The sequence below is a fragment of the Gopherus evgoodei genome, chromosome 21 (assembly GCF_007399415.2).
Source record: "Gopherus evgoodei ecotype Sinaloan lineage chromosome 21, rGopEvg1_v1.p, whole genome shotgun sequence".
Classification (NCBI taxonomy): Eukaryota; Metazoa; Chordata; order Testudines; family Testudinidae; genus Gopherus; species Gopherus evgoodei.
Window position 1 is genome coordinate 2,455,409 of NC_044342.1, and position 16,406 is coordinate 2,471,814.

Sequence of the window (16,406 nt, forward strand, 5' to 3'; positions counted from 1 at the left end):
CAGGAATTATGAATGAAAACATTTAATATGATGGGAAGTTCATGCAAGATAATTATTACAAAATGGAAGAAAAAAGCTCATCCAAGATAAATTCCATCCCTATAATTTCCTCTGTGAGAAAAGGATTCTTCTCATCAGTTTCCTGATGGCTTTTTTCATCTCAGCATTTCTCAGGGTGTAGATCATTGCATTCATCATTGGGGTGATTAGAGTGAAAAAGACTGAGGCCAACTTGTCCATGGGGAATTTCCGGAAGGGCCGAGCGTAGATGAAGGTGGAAGGTATGAATTGTAAACACATAAGTGTGATCTGGGTTCCACAGGTGGACAGAGCTTTGCGCTTCCCATCTGTGACATGTTTCTTTATCTTGACTAGGATGATGGTGTATGAAATGAGCAGGATGATGAACATTACTATGACGAACATCCCACTGTTGGAGACCATCAGCAACTCAACCAAGTAGGTGTCAGTGCAGGCCAGTTTGATGACTTGTGGGACATCACAGTAGAAATTATCCAGGATGTTTGGACCACAAAATGGCAACCGGAGGACCAGTGCGATCTGAACAATTGAGTGAGCCAATCCACCCATCCATGCCCCTGCCAGCAGGCCCACACACACACCCTGGTTCATGATATTCAAGTAATGCAATGGTTTATAGATAGCTACATACCGATCAACTGCCATCAACACAAAAACTAAAATTGCAGCACTAGCGAAGAAGTGGAAGAAGAACATCTGGAGGATGCACTCATTGAATGAGATGGCTCTGTGCTGGGAGAGGAGACCCAACAGCAATTTGGAAGCAGTGACTGATGAGTCGCTGACATCTAGGAAAGCCAAGTTGGCCAGCAGGAAGTACATGGGGGTGTGGAGCTGGTGCTCAGTTATCACTGTGATGATGATGGTAACATTTCCCACCCAGGTTGTAAGGTACACTATGAAGAAGATGATGAAGAGGCATCGCTGAATCTCAGGACTCTGGGTGAGTCCCAAAAGGACAAATTCTGTCACTGTGGAAGTGAGGTTCTGCTGTTCCATTTACTAGCCTCAACATATGCCTACAGAGGCAACTGTAATAATTAATATGAAGAAGTTCTTATTACTCTCTCCTTAAATTACTAATGTTAAGTAAGTATTAACTCCTCTTAACTGAATTTGGTTTCGGAATTTTCTTAGCTCACTAAATTCAGTCAGCCTCAGTGGAGGGCAACCCTGCTTCAGCAGACCCTAGAATCTACGCCAGTGGTCTTCCTCAGTTCTGAGGTAATTGGGAGTGAAGGAGAGCAGCCTACAATTCAAGCTCATGTCTAACTGCTGTCTCCATTCACCTTCCTGAAGTTCTGATGCTGCATATCTCCTAAGTCCCAGAGAGTCAGGGTTGAGTTGAATGTGGGTTTCAGAGAGTGCTTTTAAGTTGGACTTCTCAGAGTCCAATGGTTCTCAAAATGCAGGTCACAAAGAAGTGCCAGGAGACCACGATGACCAAAATGCCTTTCCTATATTGACAAGCGGCAGGGAAGTCCCAGGTAGCTCCTGGTCTAGACTGAAGAGGAATTGGATTGAAAATGTTGAGAACCACTGATTTACAGGATTCACATACTCAACCTGTGGCCTTGATATGAGAGGTATTGAGCATCTGTAGCCCACATTAACAAAACAATGGTAGTTGTCCCCTTCTAGTGGCTACAAGAAGAGAAGGAATTAAATCTTATTCTCTTTAGCGGAAGTTGCATGTGTTCCCCACATCTGAAATAAATATAGTTACTGTAATTGAGATGTCCATGGATTCTGGTGCTTAATTTTAAATACCTCTATTTAAAAGCTGTGAACATCAAAATATTTCCATGAATGAATCGAGATATAAATATTGAAAACTACTGTGGGGTTATGGATGCTCAACTCCCATTAATATTTTCAAAAATCTCTAGAAGTAGTTGGCAAAAAAATGTTCCCAGTAATATTCCCAAGAAATTGTCAGTATTTCCAATTTGTCATGGTTAAATTTCTAAAGCAAGAAAATGAAAATGTTCACATCATTGGTAATCAAATCCCATTTTTCATTTAATTTCTAAATAAGGATTTTTTTTTTAATTTCAAATTGAAATTTAACTTTTAACTTTAATTATTTTTTATTAGTGGGGAGTCAAACATATTTGAAATCTGGTGTTATAAAGAATACTATCAGTACCTGGCTCTTTATATCTAAAGACCTCAAAGTATTTTACAAAGGAGGTTGGTATCATTATACCCGTTCAACAAATGCAGAACCAAGGCACAGGTAGGTGAAGTGAGTTGTACAAGGTCCCCCAGACAGATATTGAGAAAGCCAGGAAAAGAACAGAGACCTCTGCAGTCCTGGTTCCATGCTCACTCCACTAGGCCATAATACTTTCAGTCTCGCACCATTCCCCCATTTTATCTCTTTTTTTCATTACTTCAAGATTTTCCTCTCCAAACACTGGGTTTTGAGGAAAGCATATGTTTCTACAGGAAATAGATTTTGCCAAAGAATGTCAGTCAGCCTGAAATGTCTCCTCCTTTATGGATGGGGCCATGTTACTATGTGAACATAGGAACGGCCATACTGGATCAGACAAAAAGTCTATTTAGCCCAGTATCCTGTCTTCCGACAGTGGCCAATGCCAGGTGCCCCAGAGGGAACGAACAGAAGAAGTAATCATCAAGTGATCCACATGTGCTGCAGTGGTGATGACTCTGTGAGTAAAATACTAGCCTCAGACTTTGGAGATTTGGGTTAAGTTTTTGCCCTGCCATGGATACCTTCTGGGACCCTGGGTAACTCACATCTGCACTCGGTCTATGATTTTCAAGGAGTAAGAGAGTTAGGCACAGGGAATCTCATTCAGGTTTTATCCACAGATCAGGGCACTTCCCTGGGTTTTTTCCAGTTTTCACACCCCTGCTCCAGAGATAAAACCTTTCAGATCAGAGCAGCACTGACCCACTGCCATAGGAAACTCCTGGTCAGACAGAGCTAGTCATATAATTTTGGGTGGTAAAGGGTCTATGGATTGTTCTCCTTCTAACTCACTTAGGTTCCTCTAAGATCCAAGCCAGTATATGAGCTCACCAGTGCCCACTTCCTCTCTGCAGTAACAATGCCTAACGCTAGTACCACACTGTAGATCTTATACAACACGAATCATTACCTCACTCAACCTCTGTGCTGTTGATCTCAGAACCGGTCTCCTCCAAACAATTGAGGATGATCTGGGGAAGTCACATCTCACATCTGAACCTTGCTCTTCTTACTGGCTGGAGCAGGGGTCCTGGTTTAAACAGGAGAGAGTGGTGGAAATCTACCCCTTATATCTCATCTGAGCCAGGCACCAAGACTGGTGCTAGGATCAAAGACTCACTGAAATCCCCCAGAGCTTTTTACTGAGACAGATCAAGAGAGTTGCTGCTTCGGAGATTTGCGAATTCAATCACAAGGGAAATGATTAATAATTTCCTGGATTTTTTCATTTTGTTTATGTTTATTTTTAGCCACTCAAACTGAACAAGTTTTGGAAATTGGCTAGATGGACTGAGCCTGAGACAAAGAGACTCTATGGGGCACAGTGGCTGCTTACGTTGACCGAGCTGTCAAAGTCTCTTCACTTCAATTTGGATCCCACCAACGTAAGTGCCCTGCCACACTGATTTAATAACACCACCTCCCTGAGTGTCATAGAGTCATGGGCAATGTAATTGATGTACTGTAGACACTTAAATGTCAACTGTTATTGGTGTCCCGGAGTTGTCCCACAACGTCCACCACTGACCAATCTAGTCACCATTGTGAATTCAGCTGCCCAGGGTTCAGAAGGACAGGAAGCCCCTCCTCCTCTTTAAAGCCCAGGAAATTTTTGAAATTATTTTTTGCCTGATAAGGAGAGCCCACCTAGCAGCTCTCCTTTTTTCTGTATAATTGCCCTGTTGACTATACCGGCTACATGTTCCAAACGCATTCCTGCCTGTAGTATAGAGAAGATATTGGATTTCTTGGGCCTGTGGGGAGAAGAGGCTGTGTAAGCACAACTCGGATCCAGACATAGAAATGTGAACATCTACAAAGCCTCCCTCAGTCAGGAGCGGCGCCAGGGTTTCTGGCGCCCTAGGCAGAATTCAGGGGAAGGCATTTTGTGACTCCCCACAGGCTGCGCGGAAGCTTCCGGTTCCACTCCCATTGCGCCGCCGAAGAAGGACCCTCTGCCGAAATGCCACAGGCAACAGAGCCAGTCATTGAGCTGCTCAATTGCCTGCCACTGTTTTCCGCGGCACGTCGGCAGAAGGTCCTTCTTCGGCGGCGCAACGGGAGAGGAACCGGAAACTCCCGTGCACCCCGTGGAGAGCTCACAAAAAGCTGCCCCCTGAATCCTGGCACCCTAGGGACTACTTAGGGTGGCCTAATGGAAGTGTCAGCCCTGCCTCAGTCATCTAACTCTGGGTTGAGCTCTTTTATAGCCCTTGTATCTGGCTGTTCAAATTCAGCAGACAGCCACTCCACCTCCACCCCAATGGAAACTTCTCCCTCTTCACTTCACAGATGTTATGAAGGACACAGGAGGCAACTATAACCAGTGGAACATTTTTCTCACTGAGTTCCAATCTTGTAAAGTATCAGAGGGGTAGCCGTACCAGTCTGAATCTGTAAAAAACGACAGAGTCCTATGACACCTTATAGACTAACAGATGTATTGGAGCATAAGTTTTCATGGGTGAAGTGGGTATTCACCCATGAAAGCTTATGCTCCAATACATCTGTTAGTCTATAAGGTGCCACAGGACTATTTGTCACTTTTTACCAATCTTGTAAGTAAACAACATCAGTGTCCCTTCAAATGACCAAGGGCCCATTCATCTGTCATTCTATGCCTGTAGTTGAAGCAGTTCTTGGTGCTGTTAAGGTGGCTGATATATGTCTTCATGAGCCATGGAAGCAAGGGGTTGTTCAGGATGACTATTGGCATTTCAACATTCCCAATAGCAATCAGCTGCTCAGGTTAGAAAGTCTTTGCTTGCACCTTTTTGAACGGGCCTGTGTTCTTTAATATGTGAGCATCATGCACCTTCTCTGACTAGCCAACATTGATGTTGGTGAAGCACCACCCCTGTTGACCCACCAGCACTTGTATAGCCATAGAAAGGTAACCCTTTCTGTTGATGTACTCTGTGGCAGGGTGGTCTGATGCTAAAATAGGGATACGTGCCATCTATGGACCCACAGCAGTTTAGGAATTTCTGCAAATCCATCTACTATGTCCTGCACATTGCCTAGAGTCACAGTCCTGCTTAGCATGAGTCAATTAATGGCCCTGTACAGTTGCATGACAGCGGCCCCTGAAATGGATTTCCTGACTCCAAAATGATTCCTGAGTGACCTGTGTTGCATGTTTCCACAGTGCAATCACCATTCACTTCTCCAGTCAGTACAGCTTCATTTTGGTATCCTTGTGCTGAAGGGCTGAGGCGAGTTTGGTACACAGATCCAGGAATGTGGTCTTGCACATCCAAAAGCTCTGCAGCCACTGCTCATCTTCACAAACCTGCCTGACATTGATCCCACCAGTCAGTGCTTGTTTCTCAAGCCCAGAAGCACTGCTCTACAACTCCAACAGCAACCTTGAATTGTTTCTATGTCCCACAGTAAGCTAGCCCCTAAGGAATCATTATGTTCTCCATGGCTCCTCTTGCAGCTCCACAAATACTGAAGGATCAGGTGCCCCGAACTCACGATGCTCATAACAATAGTGCAGATCTGTGCAGTCTCCATGCTTCTGTCAGAGACGGTGGACAGCGAGGAAGGATATGCACATTTATGGGACTTTGAAAAGAAGGTGTAAAATATTATGGATTGCAGATGAAATTATGGGACAGAGAACATTGCATTATGGGATGTTGACACTATGCTCCCAGTCATCTTGCAAAACTTGTTTCAGCTTCACCAGGCACTGCAAGAACTTCCCAAAAGATCCTGTGCTGGAAGGCAATGAGTTGCATGCTGTACTGCTCTCTGAATTATTACAAGTGCTCCTGGTGAGGATGTGCACCACTGACACAAGGAGTGTAGTGTGCACACGCACAAGTGATTTAATAGCTGTGGCGGCTGTGTGCCAATGTAACTTACGTTGACATAAATTTATAGTGTAGACATAGCCTAAGAAACATCGTCCTTTAGACAGCAAGGCTAGAAGAAGGATGAAAGGAAAGGGCTCCTTTGCACACCCATCTGCAGCACTGGGGGCTCTGAGAGGTGTGACAGGGCCAGTTCATCTGAATAGGATGGTCTCTACTGAATGAGAACACCCTATGGAGATAATACAGCCTGGGACATTAGCTTTAAGATGTGGAAACAGCTCCATTCATCTCAGTGGCTGTTCTCCACCCCCTCCTGAGTGTTTCAGAGTCTCTGATAGGTAGGAAGTTTCCCTGTTCTCAGCTCCCCACCCAAAAGGACAGGACCTCTCCAGATCCTGGCCGCAAGGGGAGTAGGGAGAGGGCCTCCCCTCCCAGGTATGGACACAGACCCAGGAGGGGAGAATACTGGACTGATGGTTGCCCCAGCTGCTGTTCTCACCCAGTCCTCCTGACACTCACCTCCTCCTCCCCCTGCCCAGTGTCACACTCCTCCATTCCCCAAATCCCCATGCCTCCCTCACCAGACCTCCCAACCTCTCTCCTGTCTTGCATCTCCATTTGTCACCCTCCGCATAAACCCCACCTCTCACTGTAGTCCCAAACCTCTTTCTGCTAGTTCCCCCACTCTTCTGTCCTCCAATTACCATTCCCCTTCCAGGAAAGAATTGCATGTTTATTTTTTTACATCCAAATAATGTGATTACAGCCCCCAAAATGAAACAGCCACCCAGAACTCACAAATTCACAGCCAGCAATCTCAGTGAGGTCTGTGATTCCTCCAGTCATTAGTAACTCTCAGTTTAACAGTACGAGGCAACAGAACAAAACCATTTTGGGTGGGGTGTAACTTGTCAACCCCATGGTCACATGACCCAAATCTGGAACATTAACAGGACCTTGTGCCCCAATGAGACACACTGAATTTCAGATCAAATCATGTAACCATTTGAATTTTCAGAGCACTTAAAAGAGTTGTGGTTTAAAACATTTCAAATGGGGCTTATGGAAACCATCTATCTGTGTTTCTGCATTGGTGTGTACACACTGTAAAAGAGAACAACTTCTTAAATACTATTCTCAGTTTGGGTTCCTTAAAGATTTAGTAGGTGCCATGCGCTATCCCTGGTTAAAAGTTGGCAGACAGAGATCATTTTGACCTTCAACACATCAAAAATTTGATCCCCAGGTCTATGAAAAAAATAAATGAATAAAATAAAATAAGGCCATTTCTAAGGATTTATATATCCGGAAACTCTGGCTCAACTGACCCCAAATTTGGGTTGCTAACTTACCCTGCACTGTCCAGAGGAACATCATATTTCGTAAGAATGTAACTAAACTGCTGCCCCACTATAGCATTTTGTTAATGGCTGGGTACAGATTTCTGTCTATTAACCATGATCCTGGAATCTTCCATGAGGTTTAATATGGGCTAGTGGTGTTAAGAAATAAGAATCACAGATGAAAAGATAGACAGCGTTAGGTATTACAGGAAGGATATTTAGCTCATGTAAATTACCATAACTCCATAGCACTAAACTAATTCATCCCATCTTTGGAAATGGCATAATTAACTATATGGGGTTATGTCTGGTTTACAGCAGCTGGGAATCTGGCCCCATTGATTTCAGTGGAACTGCAACAATTTACAAAAGGGAGAGAACTGACCCATTTAATCCAGTGGAGCTATGGATGTTTTATACCAGCTGGAGGTGTGGACCCATTGACTCCGATGGAGCTACACTGGTTAACACCAGTTTTGGTCCTTTATAGATGTTCAGTCTCTCTGAGATAACTACAACCCATATACATTAAATGTTTTTAAAATGTCATGAACCATTGAACTTGCAGCCTAATGGTGTTTTGTTTTAGTGTTATCTGAGTAAAGGGAAAAATAGTAATTGCTGAGAAAGAAAGAAAGAAAGAAAGAAAGAAAGAAAGAAAGAAAGAAAGAAAGAAAGAAAGAAAGAAAGAAAGGTCGGGATATTCATCCCAGTAGAAGTTGAAAATCAGATACAAAAAATCTCTGCAACACTGAATTCCTCCAACATTCTGACTCAGTGGGACTGAATCACTGCACAGCCATTAACAGTTCCACTCTTGTAATTAATCTCATGCACAAAGAGCCATGGAAGGACAGATGGGTTAAGAACTTTTGACTCAACTTTGGCAAAGTTTATGGATCTGAAACTGTGTAACGGACTGGATTCCAAGCAGGTGTAAATCAGCCACAGCTCCATGGAAGTCAGGGGGACAGATCCCCAAGTCATTTAAATCATTTTAATTCCACTGAAATCCAAAAACTGGATCCTGCGTTGGCATAAAAAGCCCTAGCTACTCTGGAATCACTTGAACTGTGTCAGTTTACACAAGCTCAAGATCTGGCCCTTAGTTTTCAGTCTTTGACTCTGGTTACCTCTTATAGTGTGTCTGCACTGCAATTAAAAATCTGCCACTGGCAAACGCCAGGTGATTTGAGCTCACTGGGCTCAGGCTAACAAGGTTTTAATTGCAGTGTAGGCGTCTGGGCTTGGGCAGGAGCCTGGGCTCCAGGACCCTGCGAGGTGGGGCAGACAGATAGGCCTATTACTTGTCCTAACAATCTCATTTTGTCATAATGATATATTACTGGATAGATAGATAGATAGATAGATAGATAGATAGATAGATAGATAGATAGATAGATAGATAGATTCTCTGTTTGAAACTCTTCCAGGAGTCTGCTGCGTTACCTGGGAGTTTCAACTATTTGGGGGCTTTTAGATGCTCCATCTCCAAGATGACTCCTTTATTCCTTCACCACAGTCCTCTTTTCTCTGTCCTCTCTTCTACCTCACTCTGGTACTATGTGTTGTGAAATCATAAGGAGGAGAAACATTCTGGAGTCTACAGTGTAACGCATTATTAGAACTAAAACATGTTCCAAAAGCTAAAGGAGAGTCCAGAGCTCCGAGTTGTGTGTCTGGCAAAGGTGACACTAGAATGCTAGTCCCAGTTCCGTGCTCTGCTCTTAAAGACACAGAACATACTCCTAACACATACTAGCCCTGGGCATCCACTTCCCCATCAGAATCTACCGTCTACCCTGAAAGGACTGTATGCAGCCCTGTACCTTTAACACCATGTTCTTAGTAACCCCTATGAAGCCCTGTCCTGTCACACTCTGTGAAGTATCATTACTTCATAATGTGCTCCCAGTTACTCCTGTGCATGCCTGTTGACTTCAGAGCTTTGGCACAGATGTCCCTGGTGAGAACTTTGTTTGTGACGTTGCTGATGATATTCCAGCAAGGAATAACATCTGCGCTCTCCAACAGAGAAGACCTTCACTGAACCAGTAGTTTTTCAGCCCCGCCGAGGACCTGGCCAATTGACTACACTGGAATGATGTTGATTTACACCAGCTGGGGATCAGTCTCATTGATCACAGTTTAGCTATGCTAATTTACATTAGCTCATTGATCTATGGCATCTGAGAATCTGATTCTTTATCATCAGCAGAGTGATTCCAATCTACAGCAGTGGCAGAGCTGTCCCATTAGTGTCAACAGAGCTGTACAAATTTACTCCAGCAGGGTATCTGGCCTTATGGAGTATAATGGAGCTACACTGATTTATAATTACTGGGGAACTGGGTCATTGACTCCAATGGAGCTGTGCTAGTTAACACCAACTTTCCTACGAGTTTCAAGGAAGCTACATTGATTTATGTTGTCAAGTATCACCAGTGTGGTGCTCTGCTCCATCTAATGTTGATATCAGTCAGCTGCATGTGTGTTCCCCTTGTGTGCTTCTCTAGCTCTGCAGATCACTGGCACACCAGACCCTGAGAGAAACCCCAATGACCACAGACTCTGCTAAGGTACGAAGGCACCCGGCCAGGTTTATTGCCAAATAAAACAGTTTCTAGCTCCCCGAATCAGATGCCTACAATTCTGCTAGTACATATGTGCTCCCTGGCAATGGACTGGCTTAGTCAATGGTGGGATTTACCAGTGCCCCCCTAGGCCAGACAAAGACAACACCTCAGGGATGCATTCTTATACACCGATATAAAAAAGTGTCCTGATGTATTGAGGTACAACCCCTCTGTGTAGCAAGGTGCCACCTCTCACCTTGTACATGTTGGTTCGATTAAAACAACCTCATTCATCATCAAAAAGAATAAGGAGTACTTGTGGCACCTTAGAGATTCACAAATTTATTTGAGCATAAGCTTTCTTCAATAGATGCATGTAGTGGAAAATACAATAGGAAGATATATATATACACACAGAGAACATGAAAAAAGGGGTGGATTCGTGGAGTCATCCACTCCCCCTTCTCCCCCACCCTGCACACACACACAATGTAGTTTCTGTGGGTGGAGGATGAAAGAACCCCACACGGCAAACTGGAATTGACTCATAAAAGAGTGGAAAAGACTCCCCTATAGTCCCACCTTCCCCCAGTAGAGGAAGTAGAGGATGCAGAGTGGCAAACCTGGCAGTTGGAGAAGGGTGGGAAGCATTCTTCATTCAACCTAGGTACCATTACTCTGGGAGGTGGAGTTACAACAGTGACAGACAAACCCCTTCCATTGCTGTGGTATCTCCTAGGTAACGCCTACACAATACATTATGGCAGCATAGCTGAGCTCTTACCATTGTGCTCCCTTGAGACAAAACTCCCCAAATGCAGATGGCCACCACAATGCATCACTTAAGAGCCAAATCCAATGCTCAACAGGTGTCTTTCTATTGACTTTAGTGAGTACTGGGTCAAATCCTAAAGGCCAGTTTTTCAAAAGTATTTAGGTGTCTACAGATGAAGGATATGCACCTAATGGGATTTACAAAGGTTCCTAAGGAGGTTAGACACCACATTATTTCAATTAAATGAGAGCTAGGTCTAGGCCCTGTTGAAAATCTCTCTAGGCACCTATGTGATCATTAGACACCTACATACCTTTAAAAATTAGGGCCCTTAGGCAGTTAAAATGCCGATAGGCAATTAATGGGATTTTTCATAATCATTCAGGTGACTATATCCCACCTCACTAAAAACCTTTTTGTATATTTGAATGCATTTCAAAATCTGGTCCTAGATCTCGTTAGGAGCTTTGAAAATCCTACAAGGTGCAACCTGGGCACTGACTTTCCATTTGATTGTTCAAATTCCTTAGCTGGCTTTGAAAATATTCAATTTGACCCTTAAAACCATATATTACTTGAACAAGTTTATTAGAACCTCAGGCTCTCTCCCTTCAGGTTCAAAGAAAAGAAAAAATAATTTGGTTTAATTTAAGTTGTTTGATGGGTGTGAGGGCGCTGGGTGGTGGTAGTGGCTAGTGATATACTGGAGATCCACCTAGATGATTTGATGGTCCCTTCTGGCCTTAAATGCTATGCTGCTTGCTTATGTTGCTAATTTGTTTTTTAGACCATCAAATAGTTTGTTTTTGTCCTGAAGAGACAAACAATAAATAACACTGGTCTACAATTTTTGAGAAGTCATGTGCTTCAGAGATAAAATTTGATATTTATTATGGATTTTGATGTGCTGAATTCAAATATGACAATTAAAACAACTGATTGGCTACTGTTTCTAAGATATTTAAGTTTTTACATTTTATGTCTATGTATATTGTGTAGATAGTAGAGTTTTAATCATAAATTGTAAACCTACGTCTTTTCATGTGTTTATGGTTGCTTTACATGATAATATTTCACCTGTCCTGTTTATGTAACACTTTAAAAATCAGCAAAAGGTTTATATAAATAAAATTTATTCTGAAACAAAAGACAAAAAACTATTATGTACATAATTTAGTCCTATTCAGTGTCTACTCGGCGTTTCTTGGCTTGTCTCTTGTATTCATTACATGGAGCATCTCTTGTCACTGTCCAGCAATAGTCTGCAAGCATTGTTGGGCTCCATTTGCCCTGATAGCCTGCCAGGAGATTCCACTGCTGTAGTCTGGAGCCCAACAGCTCTGCTTTACTCTTGGGTAGTTCCAAATCCCTGACAAGGTCATTCAGTTCACTTTGTCTTATGAGGTGTGGTTCAGAGTAGGAGGATGGGAGAAAATGTGGGTCCTGTGACATTGATGGTTCAGGACCAGAAGTTTCATCCTCTTCCTCTTCCTTGTCTGACTCAAGTGAGAATGATGCTGGTGCATCAGGAACCGGCAGTCCTTCTCTGTGGGGTACTGGGAGTATAGCTGATGGAATGTTTGGATAATGCACAGTCCACTTTTTTCTTCTTTGACACACCTTTCCCAACTGGAGGCACCATGAAAAAGTAACAATTGCTGGTATGATCTGTTGGTTCTCTCCAAATTATTGGCACTGCAAAAGGCATAGATTTCCTTTTCCTGTTCAACCACTGGCCAAGATTTGTTGCACAAGTGTTGCAGCATATGTGTGGGGCCCACTTCTTGTCCTGATCTCCAATTTTGCAGCCAAAATAAAGATGATAGGCTTTCTTAACCAGAGTGGTTATACTGCACTTTTGTGATTCAAAAATCACTTCACCACAAGCATAGCAGAAGTTATCTGCACTGTTCACACAAGTACGAGGCATCTCTGCTCACTTTGGCTAAACAGAAATGTGTCCCTTTGCAAAATCAAACACTGACAAATAAGAGAGCATGACACTGTATGATTTCTAGAGCTGATATAGGGCAATTTGTTCAGCAAAGTGATGTAAGCTTCGTTATGAGTGCATCATCCATGACTTCTAGGAATAACATGATGCAATTCATATCATGTATGAAGCAATACCAGCTTCAGATTGCATCATTCATTGTTTTGCCTAAAAAGCAAGTACTGTCCAAACCCAGTCATAGATTTATTCATAGATCCAGTCAAAGATGTATTTTAGTCATTTCTGGTTTAAATTGAGATCCCTTCCCTTTATAACTCACTTATCCTCCGCCATTCCCAAGTCAAGGGTCGTATATACTGACCCAATAGCATAACTTGAAAACTAGAGCAAATCAACAATTTTAAGCATCATTTTCGTTCTCAGTGACCCAGAATTAGTAAAGTTGGACTACATTTATTTCAGAAGCATTTTGGCTGTAGAGCAGTGTAATTGTACTTGATCAAGTTACTTTTTATTTACAGAACATTTCAACTGCCTTTGAGTGATAATTTTTTTTTCCTTACAGAGAGAAATACTTGAATTATTTTATTGTCAATTACAAACAAACAAACATTTCTTTCTTTCTTTTTTCTTTCTTTCTTTCTTCTACACTATTGCACCATAACTATACATGGAAATTTATGGTAAACTTAACAGAATGAAATAGTTCTCTGGGCAGTTTATGATCTATAGCTCAATTAAACACAGAACAAAAAAAATAAATATGGAAGAAAAGGGGAAGATGATATTACTTGAAGATATTTGGGCATGGCTACCAAATAGCTGGAAGTTGAAGCTAGAAATAAATTGTATATTTTTAATTAACCATTGGAAAAAATTACTGAGGTATGTGATGGATCCAATCAAGGCTGGATGTTTTTCCTTTCTAAAAGTTATGCTCTAGAAATTATTTTGGGAAAGTTCTATAGCCTATGTTATACCGGAGGTCAGACTAGATTATCACTGTGGTTCTTTCTGGCCTTAGGTTCTATGAATCTAGATAGACTCCAGACAAGATGTATTATAAGTGTCAATGGGAGAAAACCCTATAAATGAGGTTACTCAATACTTTGCATTACAAGACCCTGTTTTTAATTCATTATAACTTCCTAAAACTTTAACCATTTGGGCTGAATTTTTTCATGTTGAGTGTCTACCTCAGTAGGAAATTTTCTTAAGAATTCCACACAAAAAAAAAGTTTCAGTCATTTCCAAGAAAGAGATTATGGGAAAATATGTTGGTTCCCCTGTGTTAACAAAGGGGAAGAATTCTCTTTTCGGACACTCTAGCTCTGGTAGGCACTGAAGCAGAAAATGAAATATGAGGGGTGAGGGCACGCTGGTGTCAGGGATGCACCTTTTGCTTGTTCCATGAAACAGCACCCAGGCTTGGCCAAGTTATGAGCATTTGGAAGAATCTCAGTTTCCACATGCTCAATAGATGCTTTTTAGAGTTCTGGGCTTAGAGCTCCTAACCTTCCCCGCAAAGTGTGCTCCAGCTCCAAGCTAAACTGGCAATGTTGGACTTCCCTGGCAATTGCTAATATCACACTAAATGATCAAAATGGTCCCTTATTACCTTAAAATCAATGAATCTATGATATACACCATAATCTTACAATCTGATATGCTAGTAAAAAATACCATGGAAGTCAAGAGCCATCTCCCAGAGTTGTTGTGTGACCTGATCAGGTTAGGCATTGAAAAATCTATCCGTGTCTTATATAGGAAGCCTGCATAAGTGCTGAGCAATGTTATTTAAAATTAGGCCAGAGGGAACCCCTACCCAACCCAAAACCTAAAATGCTGCACTGGGCAGCCAGATAGCGAAAGGGGAAGCCTAAATGGACTTTTCTGTAGAGCTGGTTATTCAGGTATTAAAATCTTGGTGAAAATTGTTAAATTTCAACAAACCAAGGTGAGCATTTTATGAAATGTTTCTTACGTTAATTTGTTTTGTTTTGTTTTTTGCTTTGACATTTCAAATTTTGAAGATGCAAAATCAGGATACAACTTTGACTAAAGATTCCCATTTGATTTTTCAATTATCTTTACATCTGGTCAAAAGGTTCTGACTATCAAAAGTTTGACAAAAGTTTATGTATTTATTTGTTTATTTATTTATTTCATTTTAAAAAAAGTTTCTCTTCCCATTTTCCAAACAGACTTAGAACAGGTCAAAGTTTTTCAAATGTCAAAATTCCAATTAAAAAAAGTGAATGTCATTGGAAGAAATTAAACAAAATATTTATGAATTTCCCTCATTCCCCTTGTTTTAACTAACTCTATCATTCATTCTCTGATTTCTCCAGTTGTGTGAAAAGAGACTCTTTTCTATTGTTTTTCTAAAGGCTCCCTTCACCTCTTTGTTCATCAGCATGCATATTATGGGGTTCAACACTGGGGTCACAACTGTGTACATAAGGGAAATCATTTGATCACTCTCTGGGGTGGAGATAGACTTGGGCCTCAGGTAGGTGAAAAGGGCTGTTCCATAGAACAAAGTCACCACTATGAGGTGGGAGGAGCAGGTGGAGAAGGCTTTAAGTCTTCCCTCTGCTGATGGCAGCTTGAAGATGGTGGAGATAATGCAGATATAGGACAAAAGGGCCCATAATGAACAAAACTAACACAGTTAAGACCATAATTTCTTTTTTTGGATGTGTCAGTGCATGCCATCTTTACCACCGGTGGAATGTCACAGAAGAAGTGGTGGATGCAGTTGGAGCCACAGAAGAGCAGGCTGAAGATCCACGTGGTCTGAACTATTTCCACCGAGATGCCGATGGTCCATGAAGCAGCCACGAGCTGTGCACACACCCGACCACTCATGATGGTTCTTTAGTGCAAGGGGTTGCATATGACTGTGTAGCAGTCGTACTCCATGGCTGCAAGGAGGCAGCATTCTGTGAGGCCCAGGATGGTGAAGACATACATCTGTGCAGAGCAGCCCACAATGGTGATGGACTTTTGCTCCACGAGAAGGTGAGGGAGCAGCTGAAGGACCACACTGCTGGTGTAGCAGACTTCCAAGAAGGACAGGTTCAATAGGAAGAAATACACGGGGTATGAAGTGATGGGTTTAGCTTTATAAGGAGGATAATGAGCAGATTCCCCATCAGAATGATCAGGTAGGAGAGCAGAAATACCAGAAACAGAAGGATTTGAAGGTAAGAAAGGTTTTCATACCTTGTAAGGTATGAAAACCCCACCAGGATGAACACATCTGAAATGGTCTGGTTCTCATCAGGCTCTCTCTCAGAATATGTCATCTGCAGGGGTGACAAAGAGAAAGATACTGGAACTGAATCTGAAGAATACCATACATGTGCATATGAATCATACAATTCATACTGGTTTTCTATGTGTTGGGATGCTTCAGACAAAAACCTGCTGCAGTTCTGTATGTAACTGGGCCCAATAATCATTGTAAACTGGTGTAGCTGCATTGGTATGACTGTGACGCTGCTCCCCATATTTTTCATAGTAATAGTATGATATGATTATGTCATAATCCTAATGTATTTTATTTAAAATAGGTTATATGGGGTATCATTAGAAAGGTTATGATTTACTGAATATGATTAGCTTATTAGTATGCATGTATCATTGTTGTATCTAAAGTTAGCAAC

General features: G+C 42.0%; 1 protein-coding gene and 1 pseudogene across 1 annotated transcript; both read right to left on the minus strand.

The window, feature by feature from the left end:
- Positions 1-99: 99 nt before the first annotated feature.
- Positions 100-1,041, minus strand: LOC115638208 (olfactory receptor 4D9-like). The gene has a single exon (XM_030539782.1). The coding sequence runs from the start codon at positions 1,039-1,041 to the stop codon at positions 100-102; it is 942 nt and encodes a 313-aa protein (XP_030395642.1).
- Positions 1,042-15,049: 14,008 nt separating this feature from the next.
- On the minus strand, positions 15,050-16,046 carry LOC115638414 (annotated as a pseudogene).
- Between the last annotated feature and the right edge of the window lie 360 nt (positions 16,047-16,406).